Here is a 14,569-nt window from a genome sequence, read left to right as displayed (position 1 = left end):
CATTGCGCACGCGCCAACCCGCCCCCCTGACGTAGCTCGCGGGGGCGAGCAGGAGGGGCGGGGCGCTGTGGCTTGATTGACAGGGGAGGAGGCGGGACCGGGCGGCAAGAGCGCGGTGTGATTGGCGGAGAGGCGGGGGCGGGGCCAGGGATCTTGGAGCTACCCTGGTTCTGGGGTTGTGCTGGGAATACTGGGGACACTGGGAGTGGGGTTAGGGGGAGCACACTGGGGGACTCGGCCTGGCGCAGGGTGCACTGGTACCAGAGGAAATACTGGGACTGGGGAGGGGCCCACCGGGATTCTTGGGGAGACACTGGGCAGGGGAAGGGCGGAGCGGGACACTGGGCAGGTGAAGGGACGCTGGGGACAGAGGGGGCTGGAGCGTGGGGTCACACTGGGGTTGGGGAGGGGAGATGGGGCGCTAGGGCAGTACATGGGAAGGAGATCCTAGCAGGGGCTCAGCACCCCAGGCGGCAACTGGGGGTGGTAGTGGGAAACCCCCTTCTCGGGATGGGCAGTTGTCACCTGGGCTGCCTGCCCTGGAGCATCCTGCTGGGTTGCACCGCCTCTGGAAGCGTCTCCTGGGCCCCCTGTCCCCACTGCTACCGGCATCCTGTACCTTGCACCCACAAACCCCAGGCCCAGCCCCGGAGCACCCACCTGCTGCAGTGGGGTGTCCTCAGGGGTCAGCGCTGCCCGACCATCCCCCGAGCCCTGAGACAGGCAGGGATGACAAAGGACCTGTTGGCCACCTCACCACCTCACCCCAACCCACCATCTACTGGCACGTCCCTTCACCAGCTACTGAAATATGTCCCTCCCATGGAACGTGGGGTCACCTGAGTTGCTTGGCCCCCTTTCCAAAGCCAGTGCCCGCTCCAAGGCCAAAGGGCTCACTCACCCTGCACCAGGTATTCCTCGAAGAGCATGGCCGTGTCCCCCACCAGCTCCAGCGGACCTCCCACGGGTGTCCCCCGGCCTCTGCCTTGCCTGCACCACCCTGTACTTTGCACGGGGCGGCCGCACTCTGCTCCGTGCTGCTCTTATCTCCCATCTGTGCCGAAGACGGTGGCTCTGGTGGCACAACACAACGTCCCTGCTAGTACAGAGCTGCTGTGAGCTCCCTGGGCCGGGGGCTGGCCCCACTGCTGGTGCTGCTGACACCCCTCATTTGGAGTTTAATGAGTTCCTGTGCTGGACCCAGCCCAAAACATGCCCTTGTTGCAACTTTGGGGAAAGGGAACACGAAATGGGGGTGTAAAGGGGTGCAAAACCAGTATAAACCAAAAAAAGTTTCATTTGATGCTGCATTTTATTGTGCATGCTCACCAACTCCAGCTCCAAGGCTCAGCCAAGCTTTGTGGAGGGTTTTGTATGCTGCAGTCACACAGGGAGAAGCAGCACACAGGAAAAGATGCCTGGCTGGATGCAGCCCCTTTGGAGACATCCCAGTGGTGGATGAGCAGGGAGCAAAGCCAGGCACAGAAATCCCCGTGGTTCCTGAGGCTGGGACTTGGCTGTGCTCCAGCGCTGGCCTGGGCAAAGGCAAACCCGGCTGTGTCTTCTCCAGTGGTGCTGAGGTGATGGTTATTAAACCAAATCCTACCATGGCTGCTGCTTGTGCCATGAGCACCGGGACTAGGGGGATGAGATGCTGTGTCCACAGCCCCCTGCAGGCACACCAGTGCCACTCCACACTTCCCTCCATCTGTGCCCCCCTGCCCTCTCCGGCCCTGCCTGAGCAGGCATGTCCCAGCCAGGGGAGTTCATCTCCTACGCCCGAGCTGGGCCATCAGCTCGGCATTGGCGGCCGCCTTGTCCTGCTGCTCCTTTTCTCTGGCCAGGTCGAGCAGGATCTCCAGTAAGTGTGTGTGGACATCAAGTGACAGGGACACCTTCCTCCCCTTTTTCCTGGGAGCAGGTCTCTTCGTGGCTGGGCTCGTCGGCCAAGGCAGTGCTTTCCTTGCTGACCCCTCTGGCAGCAGCGGGCTGGCTTTGTCTGGATGAGACCCTTCCCCAGAGCCAAAGTCGCCCCTCCTCATTTTGGGGAGAGCTGGCAGCATCTTGTTAGTGCCGGTGGTTTCCTGGCTGGTCACGTTACGTCCATCCCCAGCTCGGGGGGCTGGTGGGAGCCGCTCGAAGTTCAGTTCCTTTTGGGCTGTTGCTGGTGCCCCGAGGACCACCAGGAAGGTGAGCAGCATCCTGCCTCGCAGCACGGCCGGGAGCGCCTGCAGGGAGCGCGTGGTTGAGCATCACCCCCCCACCACACTGCCATGGCCCCACAGCCCCTCCAGCAGGACACATCCCCACCAGGGTGCCACATGTAGACCCTCCCTACTCCCCATGCCAACTGGGGTGGTTCACCTCCCTTTTGGGAACCCCTAATTTTTCCACCCTGATTGTAACCTTTTTGAACAGGGCGGGAAGTTTTGAGGAGGATGAAGGGGATGTGGGAATCAAATCAGTGGGGTGCCCCTGTCCTTTCCCACAGCCCCTGGCCAGACACTGGCTGTCAGCTCCATTTCACACTCTCCTTTGTCACCCAGGGTAGGGGACATTCCTTCTCAGGAGGCTGCCCTGGGAGTGTGGCTGCTCCCCAACCCATTACTGCCCTTTGGCCAGGGAAAGGTGACGTGCCCGGGATTTTGGGGCTGGGCAGGCTGTGGGGCTTTCTTCCTCCCACGCCTTCCCACAGGGTTCCTGGGCTCTCTGGGGCAAAAGCCAAGCTCCCTAGGAGGGATATGAACCACCTGGCCCAAAATACACAGCAGATTGGTGGCAGTGGGGTGACAAGGGCATGAGTTGTGCTGAGCCTCCACCCCATCCCTCACCCTCGTCCCAAGGAGGGCCCTGGGGGTTCCAGGGTGCTGTGATTGGAGATGGGAGTCAGAACAAGTGCAGGGGTACTGCTGCACAAATCCTGCTGTATTGGTGCCTCTCCCCCAAATCAGTCACCCAGTCAGGTTTGTCCAGCTGGAAGGAGAAAAGTGAAAGGCACCCAACCTGCTGCAACTTATCTCCTGGGTGAAACCCTTTGGAAAGTCCCAGAGCAGGTAGCCAGAGGTGGTTTAACTCACCTGGAAGTGGGCAATGAAAAACATCCAAACCCTTGCAACCTGTTTCCCAGCTAAAAGCCCCTGAAAAGCACCACTGAGGGCACAGCCTCACCATTTCCAGCAGGTCTTCGTCTCCCCGATGCTCAGGCAATGCTCCTACAGTGCAGGGACCACGAGCTGGGTATTTGCCCTGCTCCCTGCCAAGCCCTTGCTCTTATCCTGTCCCAGCTCCACCTCTGACCCGCAGAGGGGGTGACGGTGACATGGGGAGGGGGGATGGGGGAGGAATGTTATTAATACATTTTGTCTAATAGCAGATGAATCATCCCGGGATGTGGGTGGGTGTGTGCCCCCTTGCAGCTCCATGAGCTGCATTTAGAGGGGGTTCCAGGAACCTGGGGCATCTCAGTCATAATTGTTTCATATCTGACTTGTGAGATGTTTCTTCTCCATCTAATTAGGCCTGTCAGACTTCCTGCTCCTGTCAGCCTTAAGGAAGGGAGAAAACATGCATACTGGTGCTGGCCAATGGCCATGGCACTGGCTGTGAGTGCCAGCCCTCTGGGTATTGTGCCTCAGGAGGCTCCTGGATATCTCCTGGTACTGGTCTGATGCTGTGTCCTGATAGACTTCCTGGCCCTGGCCAGCTGGAAATGTCACCTCCCTGCTGTTCCAACTGTTTTGCAGCCCACCTTCACCGAGTCTAACTGTGATGCCACCAGTTTGCAGCCTACCTGTACCAGTCCAGTCTGGCCCAGCCCCTCTACCAGCTGCCCGTGGTAGGTAACAGCCTGTAGGCATTGCTGTGGGGTGAGTCCCACATGGAAGGGCTTTGCCCCAAAGCCCCCTGCTTAGGGACTGTGGGAGCATCCCAGGTCTCTCAGGCCAGGCAGGAACCTGCATGAGATGAGCTGTTGAGTGCTCAGCCCAGAGGGCTGGCCAGGGCAAGAAGCCAGGGTGCTCTGGGTTCAGACCACTGGGGGTCTACCCACCCTCATGGCCGCAGGGTGACTGGTCCTATGCCACCCTCCCCAGCAGTGGCCTGGAGTAGAAATAATGCTAGCTCTGTTCCTCCTCCTGGGGACAGTCAGGAACTCACACCCAGCAGCCAAAATTAGCACTGATTCACACAGCACATCATGCAGCACCACAGACTCATGTGCTGACACGTCAGGGCCTGGACAGGGGTCATGGCCTGGCTTGCGTCAGCTGGGCACAGGGATGGGACACTGGGTTCCCTCAGGGGGGTGAGGAACCCCAGCCACTGCTGCCAGCAATGGGCAGCAAGAAAGGGCAACCCAGCTGGGGTGGGCAGGGGGCATACCTGACTCAAGAGCCGTCCCCAAACTCCACGGGCATCTCCAGCAGCATGCCAAGAAGCATGACACCTCCCTGTGAGCACAGCTTTAATATCACATCCCTCTCACATTGGTACACATATACATTCGCTGTATACAGATATACACAGAGAGCAGCGGTATGTGTGGGGGCCACAAAGCCCCCCAGCGGCCTCTCAGGCCCTGGGGCAGTGAGGGGCACATTCCTGTCAGCCCTGGGGTTGGAGGGAGGCAGGGGCTGCGACCCCGGGAGCCGACATCGCTTTCACAAAGCCTTTGAGAGTAAGCGTGGGCAAGCAGGAACCTCTTCTAACATAGCACCATCCTCAGGGTTTCCCTGATGGGCCAGGGATGCAGGTGAGTACCCCCCCGACTACAGACTGATGTGCTGCTGGCAGTCATGTGAGCTGGGGGGCAGCACATGGAGAAAGCCTCCAGTCTCCCCACAGGTCATTGCCAAACCATCACAGCCACAAAAGGGGAACTGGGCCCCAGCTGAGGTTAAGGTGAAATTCATTCAGATGGAGCTGGTTGCAGGGTGGGGGTGGGGGATGATATGCAGGGGGGTACTGCCTGGCCCAGGGATGCAGGCAGCTCTCCCAGCAGAGAGAGGAGGGGAGCCCAACCCTGCCAAGTCCTTCTGGGCTGCCAGAGAGGGGGGACAGGGATAAGAACCATCCTGTTGGCAGCAAATAATTTAAAAATCAAACTGGAACAGCCCAGGAAACCTCCGTGGGGGTTCAGAGCCTTGGTGGGAGGTGGTTTCCCATTTGATATAAATTTCACCTTAACAACAATAAAAGTGGTGTGAAATGAAAAACCCATGAGCAGCATAAAGACACGTTAGAAATAGCACCAGGTTCCTGCCAGGGGCTGGTGGGTACGTGGCCCCCACCACCACGGGCAGCCCAGCCCCAGCTGGGGTGGCAGCCGGGCCCCACCTCCAGGCAGCCCTGCCTGCCGGGACACTGCCCACACCTACACCTTTGGCTGCCCTCCCATCTTGCCACCGGCAACATCACGGGCACCTGTGGAGAGAGGTGAGGTGGTGTCAGAGCCAAGGTGGGGGACCAGCATCGTGCCCCCAGCTCTGCACTGCTGAGCCCACGGGCACCGGGTGGGGATGCTGCCAGGCCTGCTGGTGCCGGTGGCTGTGCCAAGCCCTGCCTACCTGCCCCTGGGCGCTGCCTGCAGTGCAGCTCACACTCCTCCTTGCTGTCGAAGCGGTTGAGGTTGCCCTGGCAGCCACTGTAGACAAAGGGCCGGCACTCAGTGACTCTTTGGTTGTAGTACCAGCGCAGGGTGTAGTGCTGGCAGTGCCCCTCATCCAGCGGCAGGCTGCAGGGCTCAGCTGCGGGGGCAAACAGTGATGGTGAGGGCAGGCAGGAGCTGGCAGCACACTGGCCGTGCAGGCAGCCAGGCACACTTGGCAGAGGAGGGGAAACTCCAGAAGGAGAAGGCAGGGGATGGCTCCCAGCTGAGCATGGGCAAGGTTTGGCTGGAGGGGGCATCTCTGTGCTCTGCCCAAGTGCTGGAAGTGAGGGCAGGAGATGCCGCTCTAGGCAAGCCCTCTTCCAGGGGCAGCCAGCAAAGGCTGGAGATAAGAGCTGGGAGGGAGGTGGCATGGCCACAGCACACCTTGGAAGGGTTGTGGGGGGACCTTCTGCATGCTGCTGACACTGGGGCTTCCCTGATCTCCTGGGGCCTTTGAGATCCCCTCCTGCAGCTCATGACCAGGAGCACAGGAAACCTGCCAGGGGCAGCAGATCCCACAAACACAGCAAACCACCCATCACTGCTGGTGATGGCTTCAGCAAGGGGAACAGAGTGTGAAGTCTGCATGGCGTGTACAGCACTGTGCTCCGATGGGGACGGCACAACGTACCCAGATACCAGCAATAGGGCTGCAAATCCTAAATCCCCACAGCCAGAAGGCACAGGGACCCAATGCCAGGCAAAGGCCTGGGGCAGCCCTGGGGTCACCCCAGGTCATCCTCAGTGTCAGGGAAGCTCACCATCCATTGCAGGTTGCTCCGAGCTGTCCATCTCCGGGGCCTCATCGTAGTCCTCCTCCTCCCCATACATGCTGTCGTACTCGAGGTCATCGGTGTCGAGACTGATCTCCCTGTCCTGCCCTGGGAGACAGCACCAGGCATGAGCAGCTCTTGCCACACATGTGGAGCAGGGAAAAAGGAGGACAGGGAGATGACAGACCCTCCTCCTCTTCAGTGTGTGACAACTTGAGCACAGGGACTGTGTGAGTGCTGCCAGCGGACTCTGTGAAGGGGAAGAACATGGCACAGGCATCAGGGAAGAGGTGAGGAAGTCTGGGGCACTTTCCCCTTCCTTCCCAGGGGAAACCCACGCCTGTCAGGTGCAGGACAGTCCAGCACTACCACAACACTTCTGCAGCCTGACAGGATACATGGACAGGGGTTGGGGACCTGGGAACACCCTGTCCTCTCTGTGCACCACAGACCAGGGCTGCCAGGGGCTTCTGGAGGGCAGACAGGCAGGAGAGGCCCGGGGAGACAGCACCCACTTAGAGCCCAGCAGGATGGGGACAGGGGAGGGCACAGGCAGGCACACATGCCCACGGGGCCAGATCTTGTAGGTCCTCTGGGCTCTCCATCACCTGTTTGGCCATGCTCCCTCTCCTGGCGAACGATTCTTCCTCCTCCCTGGGCAGAGCGGAAGCTGCTCCTGGCCTGAGCCCCCCAGCCTCCTTGGAGAGAAAGGACCCACCTCATCCCAGCCCACCCCTTGCTTCCATCCCTCCAATCCCACTCCTCCAGCCCACCCTCCCCTCCAGCACTCCTGACCCCCGAGAGATCCCTGCCCCAGCTCTGACACCCAAGCATGGATGGGGTGCAGTCCTCGTGGTCCATTCACAAACGGGCAGACCCTGGCAGCGCCCAGACCCCACTGGTACCATCCCAAGCCAGCTGTCCTTGGGGATCCCTGCTGAACCATCACTCCTGCCACACACCATCCCTTCTCCCTGTGCATGCTCCCACATGGATGCTGACCCTGAATGAGGGGGTCATGGAGGGCCCAAGCCACATCCAGCTCCCCAAAACTGGCGGCACACCCGGGTGCCAGGACCCTTTGGTGCCACACGTGCAGGGCAGGGGGGTAGAAAGGAAAAGCCACAACCTGAGTGCTCACGTGAATCCAGGTGCCGTGGGAAGTGGCCGCCGCAGGCTGTGGGAGAGACAGGACGGGGGTCAGGGGCAGCAGGGCCAGACTCCCAGCCCCAGGGCAGCAGAAGGGGTGCTCACCACAGTGCTGGCTCATCTCCTGCCTGACGAAGGCACGGATCTCGTCCTCCTGCCGGGCACATGGAGGGGCAAAGGTCCCACATTGCAATAGGGGATGGTGCAATTAAAGAGGAGAAAAAACCCTTTCCCCAGGCCCCAGCAGAGCCCGGAGGTGGGGGCAGCCCCTCCATCAGTGGCAGTGGGATCAATCCAGCACCCCTTCCCACCCCGGTGACCCAAGTGCCATGAATCTATGCTGGCTCCCTCCTGGTTCCTTACCGTCAAGCCCGGCTCCCCCTTCTCCCCACGGAGCCCACGGGTGCCAGGACTGCCCTAGGGACAGTAGAAAGAAGGTGGGACACTGGCCCTGGCTGGGGCTCCACCGGGCAGGGCCAGGCACCCGCTCACCCACCTGCTCTCCTCTCTCACCGGGGATGCCAGGAACGCCACGTGCACCCGGCACTGACTGTCCAGGGGGGCCTCTCTCCCCCTGCAAAGGACACATGCTCAGGATCTGGCTGGTAGTGCTAGAGTCTCTCTGCTCTCCTCAGCACTATGGATGTGCTGCTTTCCCCACCCCTGCACCCCGGAGATGCCTGTGCAGGCTGGGATGGGGATGGGTCCAGCTCACATCAAGGACAAGCAGGGTCGCAAACCCCTCAGGCTCCTATCCACTGGGCAGGGGGACACAAGGGAGGACCCCAAAGCCAGTGATCTGACAGGGCAGGACAGAGCCGAGACATAACTTCAGATGCCACCAATCCCTCATCCACTCAGGGGACCGGGCCCTCCCTTCCTAACAGCCCCCAGAGAGGGACCAGCCACCCATGGTGAGGACTCACCTTCTGGCCCTGCATGCCCTCAGGACCTCGTGGGCCAATGTTCCCTGGGGGGCCAGGGGGGCCAGGAGCACCATCATTACCCCGGGGACCGGGGCCACCAATAATGCCAGGGGCGCCCTGCAGGAGAGCAAAGGGTGAGACCAGGGGTGTCAGAGACCCTGACCCCAGAGTAGGTATCATGGGCATCCTCTGACCCCACAGCTGGGCATCCCTGAAGCACCGGCACTGGTGCCTTCTTGTAAAGAGCGGGGAGAGTTTTTGTCACTCATAGTTCAGTGATATAATTTAGAGCAGCGCCAAATGACTCTTCTGGAAGCGTCAGGCTCTGATGTGCTTCTGACCAAGGCCATATCCTGGTACAAGCAATGAAGTGCAATGCATCCCATCTCTTTCCAGCTCACTCACCCGGTCTCCTTTCTCCCCCTGATCTCCTTTAGCACCCTGCTGCCCGTCAAATCCCCGGTCACCCTGCAAAGAGGAAGGGACAGGCAGCAGGGGACAGGCAGCAGGGGGGAAGGCTGAAGTGCCAGCACAGCTTTTCCCAGCACTGCTCTGACCTACCTTGGGTCCCATGAGCCCTTCCTTCCCGGGGATGCCCGGTGGTCCCGACAGACCCAGCTCTCCCTGGGGGACAGAGCAGATATCCGGCAGCCATCGGCCATGTGCTCCTGTCCCACCCTGGTGTCAGTGAGGTACTTACCGGCTCACCTTTCCTCCCTGACAGCCCTGAGCGCCCCGGGATCCCCGGATCCCCCTACAGCAGGCAGGAGAGAGGCAGGACAGTCAGTCCTGCACCCCTCAATGCTCACCCCAGAGCCACAGGCTGAGGAGGGGACCTCATGACCCTGTTGCAAGGTCAAGGTCCAGCCTCAGCCATCTCCCTGCTCCCACTGGCTGGCGGAGGGGATCCAAAGGGCCACAGCCTCCAGGTAACATCCAGGCTCCTGCAGCACCCTGTGGGCACCCACTCACCTTCTCACCCTTCTCCCCATTGAGGCCACAGGCACCTTTCATGCCCCGTTCACCCTGTCAGGATGAGGAGGGGAGTCAGAGCTATGCCACACTGGCACTGGTCCTGGCCAGGAGAGCACCAGCAGCCAGAGAGGACAACCCACCTTGAGGCCACGCATGCCCACGGGTCCCATGTCCCCCTTCTCTCCCCGAGCTCCAGGGATCCCATCACGGCCAGGCTGACCCTGTGGGGAGAGCACACAGCATGACAGGGGTCCGCTCCTGTCCCACAGCAGGGTGGCAGCAGCACCAAGATGCAGCTCCTCACCGGCTCACCAGGCTCTCCCAAGGCTCCAACCTCTCCCTGGGGAAGGCAAAGGCATTGGTCAGGGCAGGCAAAGGGGATGGTGCCACCAGCAGTGGGGTATGTTCAGCTCCTTACCTTCTGCCCACCAGGGCCGCGTGCCCCAGGAAAGCCCATGGAGCCCTTCTCGCCTTGCTCACCCCTCATCCCCTGCAAGAAAACCCCCAGATCAACACAGGACAGAAGGAAAAGCTCCAGCCACTGTGTGGCCACAGTATAGCTGTGGTCACCCCCGAGGCTGGATCCAGCAGCTCCCCTTGCACCATGTCAGGGTGCCCAGAAGCATCAGCCCATGGGGCACAGGGATGCCGTCATGCCCTGCTCCTTCTGTTCAACATCCTGTCAACAGCCCTCCATGGTCCCCAACCCAGCCACCCCCAGTCCTGCACAAGTCTCCCCAGCCCTGTACCTTCTCTCCAGGCATGCCTTGCTCCCCCTTGTCCCCCTTGTCCCCTTCTGTGCCCTTCAGGCCTCGGTCTCCCTGCAAAGGGGGAAACACAGGGAGGGGTCAGGGGATGGGGAGAAGCTCAGACACACATGAGGGTGGGGGGACAGATTCTCTGTGGGCAGGGACAAGGGAGTCCATAGCCAGGCTGAAGGAAAAGAGAAAATGTGCTCTGCAAGGGAGGGTCCCTCGGCAGAAAGAAGTTCCCTCAGCACCTCCCAGAGGGACAGTGAGGATGGGAAGGGGAAGGTTAGGGACAGCTCTTACCGGCTCCCCTTTGCTGCCCCGTGCTCCAGGCGGCCCCTCCACCACCACAGTATCGCCCTGTACACCCAAAGGAGAGAGACAGGTGGGGATGAGCAGCAGGGTCAGGGCTGCTGTCTGCTCTTCCACTGCCCCCCCCCCGCTCCAGGGACTCACCTTGTCTCCTTTAGGTCCTGGGGCCCCAAGGTCCCCCTGTGAGGAAGGTGAGATGCTGCAAGCACGCACAGTGGGGAATAGGCAGCACCTCCCTGGAGGCCCCAATCCCTGGAGGTGCATCATTTGCCCCCCCCAGTTCCCCAGCCCACAGATTCCCTTACCTTGTCCCCACGCTCCCCCCGGTTCCCAGGCAAGCCCTGTGGGAGAGAAGAGAGGGTTGGTTAGGGAGGGGTCTGGACTGGGGTGCAGCTGGGGAAGGGAGGTACTTACCACTGGCCCACGGTCCCCTTCTGGCCCTGGACGCCCATCTTCACCCTGTAGGAAGGAAAGGATGTGAGAAGGGGGCTTGGAATGGGGGCACTCCAGCATCATCTCACCCCAGGAACAGGTGCAGATCTGGCTCAGAGTACCCTCAGGGCTGATAATGTGGGATTTCCTGTCCCTGCCTGTGGGCACACAGGGGGCTCTGGCAGTACCTACCCGTGGCCCCGGGTCTCCACGCTCGCCTCTGGCTCCTGGCAGCCCAGCCCCTGGAGCGCCCTGCCAAGGGAAGGCAACAGCTCATACCTGTCCTCCCAGCCCTGTCATGTACCCCCCATGCCAGGGGACACCCCACAGTCCCCAGCATCTCCCCGGGTGCCTGGCACTTCTTCAGGCTCCCATGTGCCACCATTCAGAGTGGGCTCAGCACTCTCAGGGGGGAGGTGGCTGCAGGGACACCCCACAAGAGGAGCAGCATCACACTCCTCATGCTATAGGGTTGTCCCCATCCTACCTTGTCACCCTTCAGGCCAGGGGCCCCTTGTATGCCCTAAAAGAAAGGAGAAGGGTGAGCAAGCCACAGGAGGAAGACACTGCCAGGTGCACTGCGAAGCATTCCTTAGACTCCCACAGTGGTTCTCACCCAGTACCAGAGACCCTGGCAACCCCCAGGCTCAAGGGCCAGGGAAGTGCAGGGTGGGTCCCTGTTCCCCTGTCTGAGCCAGCAGAGGAGCCAGGGCAGAGCCTACAGCCCCAGGACTGCTGTGGCACCATACTCACAGCTGGCCCTGGGGGCCCCACAGGTCCTGGTGGTCCAGCAGTGCCATCTCTGCCTGGAAAGCCGATCAAACCCTGGCAGGGAAAAAACAGTGAGTGGGCAGGGACTGTGGCTAGGAGGCAGTGGGGCTTGCAGGGGCCTTGCTAACACTGCCCAAGGGTCCAGTGTCACCAGGACCAGGTTGTGGTTGCAGTCTTTACCCTCTCTCCTGGGGGACCCGGAGGGCCAGGCTGCCCATTGTCCCCTCTCAGGCCTGGCTGTCCTGGCGTCCCAGCAATGCCTGCTAAGCCTGGGGGTCCTGGTAATCCTGGCAAGCCAGTGTCCCCCTGAATCAGGAAAGAAGGAGATGGGGCCCATGAAAGCAGCCCCTTAGGACTGTGCTTTTCCCTTGGCCAGCCAAGCTAGGGCATCACCTGGGCATTGGGGATGTGATGAGAGCCAGGGTGACATGGGGACAGGAATTACCTTCAAACCTGGAGGCCCATCCTGTCCTGGTGGTCCCCGTGCACCGACACCCGGTGATCCCTGTGTGGTGGCAGAGAGCATGTGGCACATCCCCTGGCTGGTGGGCACAGGGGTGCCAGGAGCACTGTGACATCCAGAGCATCCCCCCAGGGCTGAGGAGCCCCTCTGGGAGCAGGGAACATGTACCTTCTCCCCTTTGGCTCCGGAAGACCCCTTGGCTCCCTGTGAAGACATCAAGCCCCCAAGAAGGGCTGGGCAGGTGACAAGGGCACAGATCCCACACCCCGACAGCAGCCCCTGCCCCCAGCATCCACATGCCTCCTACTCACATCTTCCCCAGGATCTCCTGGATCCCCAAATCTTCCTGGCTCCCCCTGGCAGGAGAAAACAAGGAAAAAGGAGACGTATGGGACAGTGGATTGGGGGAGCAGCTGCAGCTGGATCCCCACACTATGACCAAGCAGCGAGGAAGCCCAGGGCCCCCAGAGCCCCCTCCTCACCATCCTCCAGGGTAGCACCCACCTTCTCGCCCTTGGGGCCTGGCAAGCCTCTGTCACCCTTGGAGCCCTGTGGGGGGAGAGCAGTGTTAGGGGAGGGGGCAACCACAGGGCTGGCTTGTCCCACAGAAGGCAGGGGTGGTGGGAGGGGGAATGACATTAATGGGGGGTACAAAGTTAATGCGGGGGGAAAAGTTAACGGGGAGAGATTAGGTTAGTGTGGGTGATGAGGTTTACGGGGCCAACTCACGGGCTCTCCCAGCACACCCTCCAGCAGCACTGGCTCTCCCTGCAGACACACAAGTGATCAGACGTGCCCACAGTGGATGCCAGCACCCTGCAGGCCCCTGCCCGCCCCAGCTTTGGGGGCTTTGGCAGATCCCAGGGCTGGGGATTCCCCCACCTCCCACCCTGGCTCCTCACCTTCTCGCCTTTGGGGCCGGGGGGGCCAGCGATGGCCTGGGGCACAGAGGAGAGAGGGGGCAGGTGAGCAGAGCTGCATGGGGATGCTCCCCCTCATCCCGGCCAGGAACACCAGGCAAGGCAGCTCTGAACTCACCTGCCCCGGAGCTCCAGCATCCCCTGGCTCTCCCTTGGGACCAGCAGGGCCCGAAGGTCCTGGCATGCCCTGGCACAAGCAGCACAGTCCTCAGCCTCAGCCGCAGACACCCCAGGCTGAGCCTCGTGGGGCTCCCGCTGGGATGGGACAGGGTGAGTAGCAACATACCATCTTCCCAGGCATCCCTGCCTCGCCGTCCTTCCCTGGCACACCATCCCTGCCCGGCACACCAGGCTTCCCACTCTCCCCCTGCAGACAGTAGTAGTGGGGTTGGGCCATGGGAGTCCAGGCAGCCCCCCAGGCAGCCCTGAGCACCCACAGTGAAGGCAACCAGGCAGGAGGGACACAACACTCACCACTTGTCCCGGTTGTCCAGGGACACCTGGTGGGCCCTGCAATGGAGACATGAGCAGAAATCAAGCAGCATCCCAGGCACCAGGAATGGCCAAGGGGCAGGTTCGGGGGGTTGCAAGTACCTACCCCTGGGCCAGGGGGGCCGGGGGGCCCTGGCAGCCCCATGCTGCCCTGGGGACCTGGCAAGCCCTGCAATGGAAACAGCCTCATCAGAGAGGGGACAGCACAGCCAGGACCTTGGCTGCCCCTGTGGGAAGATGTGTTGTGGTGGGACTGGCTGATTTTGGGGAGGCTGGATGGCTTTGGAGGGGCCATGTGGGTGCTAGTAGGGATGGTGTGAGTACTCACACGGATGCCGGAGCCAGGTTCCCCTGGATCACCCTGAAAAGAATGCACTTGCATCAACCCAAAATCATTCCAACCCACCGGCTGCCGCGGTCATAGCCATGTCTCCACACCTGGATCCAGGCCAAAATGTCCCTCCCTCCAGCCCAAAACTTCCCAAAATTTGGCCCTCCCTCCAGCCCTCAAATCTGGCAAGGCACCATTTCCCTCTGCCAGGTTGGAGATGGCAATGCCAATGCAGATGCCAATGCCATACCTTGGTCCCAGCTGGGCCCTGGGTCCCTGGTGGGCCAGTGCTGCCCTGCAGAGAACAAGGAGACATTATTGAGGTGGTGCTTGTTGCTGGCCCAGGACAGGGAGAGAGAGGGCAGCAGGGCTGCTTGGTCCCAGCACTGCCACCCCACCCCTGCTCCCTGGGGGAACACCCGGCCTGGCTGATGTCTCCCTTGCATGTGGTACAGGGTGGCACCTTACCGGAGGTCCTGGGGGTCCTGGGTCTCCCTGGTTGCCCTGAAGGGAGAAAGAGATGGGGTCACTACAGGGAGGGGTTTCCACCAGTGAGGAGGGGTTTCCATGGGTGAGGAGAACCAGACAATGCCAGTGGCTCTGGAAAGCACCCACACCAAGTAAGACAA

General features: G+C 61.3%; 2 protein-coding genes across 2 annotated transcripts in view; both read right to left on the bottom strand.

Annotated features, from left to right (window-relative positions):
* Positions 1–1,293: 1,293 nt before the first annotated feature.
* On the bottom strand, positions 1,294–4,054 carry LOC113990854 (urocortin-2-like). Its single transcript, XM_027726683.2, has 2 exons — positions 4,049–4,054; positions 1,294–2,228 (listed from the first exon to the last, which is right to left on the bottom strand). The coding sequence occupies exons 1-2, from the start codon at positions 4,052–4,054 to the stop codon at positions 1,767–1,769; spliced, it is 468 nt and encodes a 155-aa protein (XP_027582484.1). The 3' UTR covers positions 1,294–1,766.
* Positions 4,055–4,445: 391 nt separating this feature from the next.
* The window catches only part of COL7A1 (collagen type VII alpha 1 chain), a 31,977-nt gene continuing 21,853 nt past the window's right edge, over positions 4,446–14,569 (bottom strand). Inside the window, exons 82-120 of the mRNA XM_027726673.2 lie at positions 14,409–14,444; positions 14,191–14,235; positions 13,938–13,970; positions 13,716–13,778; positions 13,592–13,627; positions 13,404–13,484; positions 13,236–13,304; positions 13,100–13,135; positions 12,927–12,965; positions 12,702–12,746; positions 12,509–12,553; positions 12,366–12,401; positions 12,180–12,239; positions 11,915–12,040; positions 11,717–11,788; positions 11,451–11,486; positions 11,156–11,215; positions 10,946–10,990; positions 10,837–10,872; positions 10,676–10,711; positions 10,523–10,579; positions 10,220–10,291; positions 9,889–9,960; positions 9,775–9,810; positions 9,611–9,691; positions 9,468–9,521; positions 9,196–9,249; positions 9,057–9,119; positions 8,901–8,963; positions 8,496–8,612; positions 8,066–8,143; positions 7,933–7,986; positions 7,675–7,723; positions 7,550–7,597; positions 7,029–7,118; positions 6,608–6,670; positions 6,409–6,528; positions 5,565–5,744; positions 4,446–5,421 (exon numbers count right to left, since the gene is read on the bottom strand). Of these exons, the coding sequence (XP_027582474.2) occupies positions 5,372–5,421; positions 5,565–5,744; positions 6,409–6,528; positions 6,608–6,670; positions 7,029–7,118; positions 7,550–7,597; positions 7,675–7,723; positions 7,933–7,986; positions 8,066–8,143; positions 8,496–8,612; positions 8,901–8,963; positions 9,057–9,119; positions 9,196–9,249; positions 9,468–9,521; positions 9,611–9,691; positions 9,775–9,810; positions 9,889–9,960; positions 10,220–10,291; positions 10,523–10,579; positions 10,676–10,711; positions 10,837–10,872; positions 10,946–10,990; positions 11,156–11,215; positions 11,451–11,486; positions 11,717–11,788; positions 11,915–12,040; positions 12,180–12,239; positions 12,366–12,401; positions 12,509–12,553; positions 12,702–12,746; positions 12,927–12,965; positions 13,100–13,135; positions 13,236–13,304; positions 13,404–13,484; positions 13,592–13,627; positions 13,716–13,778; positions 13,938–13,970; positions 14,191–14,235; positions 14,409–14,444 (2,436 nt within the window). The 3' untranslated portion in view covers positions 4,446–5,371. The remainder of the gene's footprint in view (positions 5,422–5,564; positions 5,745–6,408; positions 6,529–6,607; positions 6,671–7,028; positions 7,119–7,549; positions 7,598–7,674; positions 7,724–7,932; positions 7,987–8,065; positions 8,144–8,495; positions 8,613–8,900; positions 8,964–9,056; positions 9,120–9,195; positions 9,250–9,467; positions 9,522–9,610; positions 9,692–9,774; positions 9,811–9,888; positions 9,961–10,219; positions 10,292–10,522; positions 10,580–10,675; positions 10,712–10,836; positions 10,873–10,945; positions 10,991–11,155; positions 11,216–11,450; positions 11,487–11,716; positions 11,789–11,914; positions 12,041–12,179; positions 12,240–12,365; positions 12,402–12,508; positions 12,554–12,701; positions 12,747–12,926; positions 12,966–13,099; positions 13,136–13,235; positions 13,305–13,403; positions 13,485–13,591; positions 13,628–13,715; positions 13,779–13,937; positions 13,971–14,190; positions 14,236–14,408; positions 14,445–14,569) is intronic.

This window comes from Pipra filicauda, unplaced genomic scaffold (genome assembly GCF_003945595.2).
Source record: "Pipra filicauda isolate LSUMZ 115617 unplaced genomic scaffold, ASM394559v2 scaffold165_size2600900_pilon, whole genome shotgun sequence".
Classification (NCBI taxonomy): Eukaryota; Metazoa; Chordata; class Aves; order Passeriformes; family Pipridae; genus Pipra; species Pipra filicauda.
Note: the sequence above shows the minus strand (reverse complement) of the source record. Positions and strands in the feature narration are given on the sequence as shown.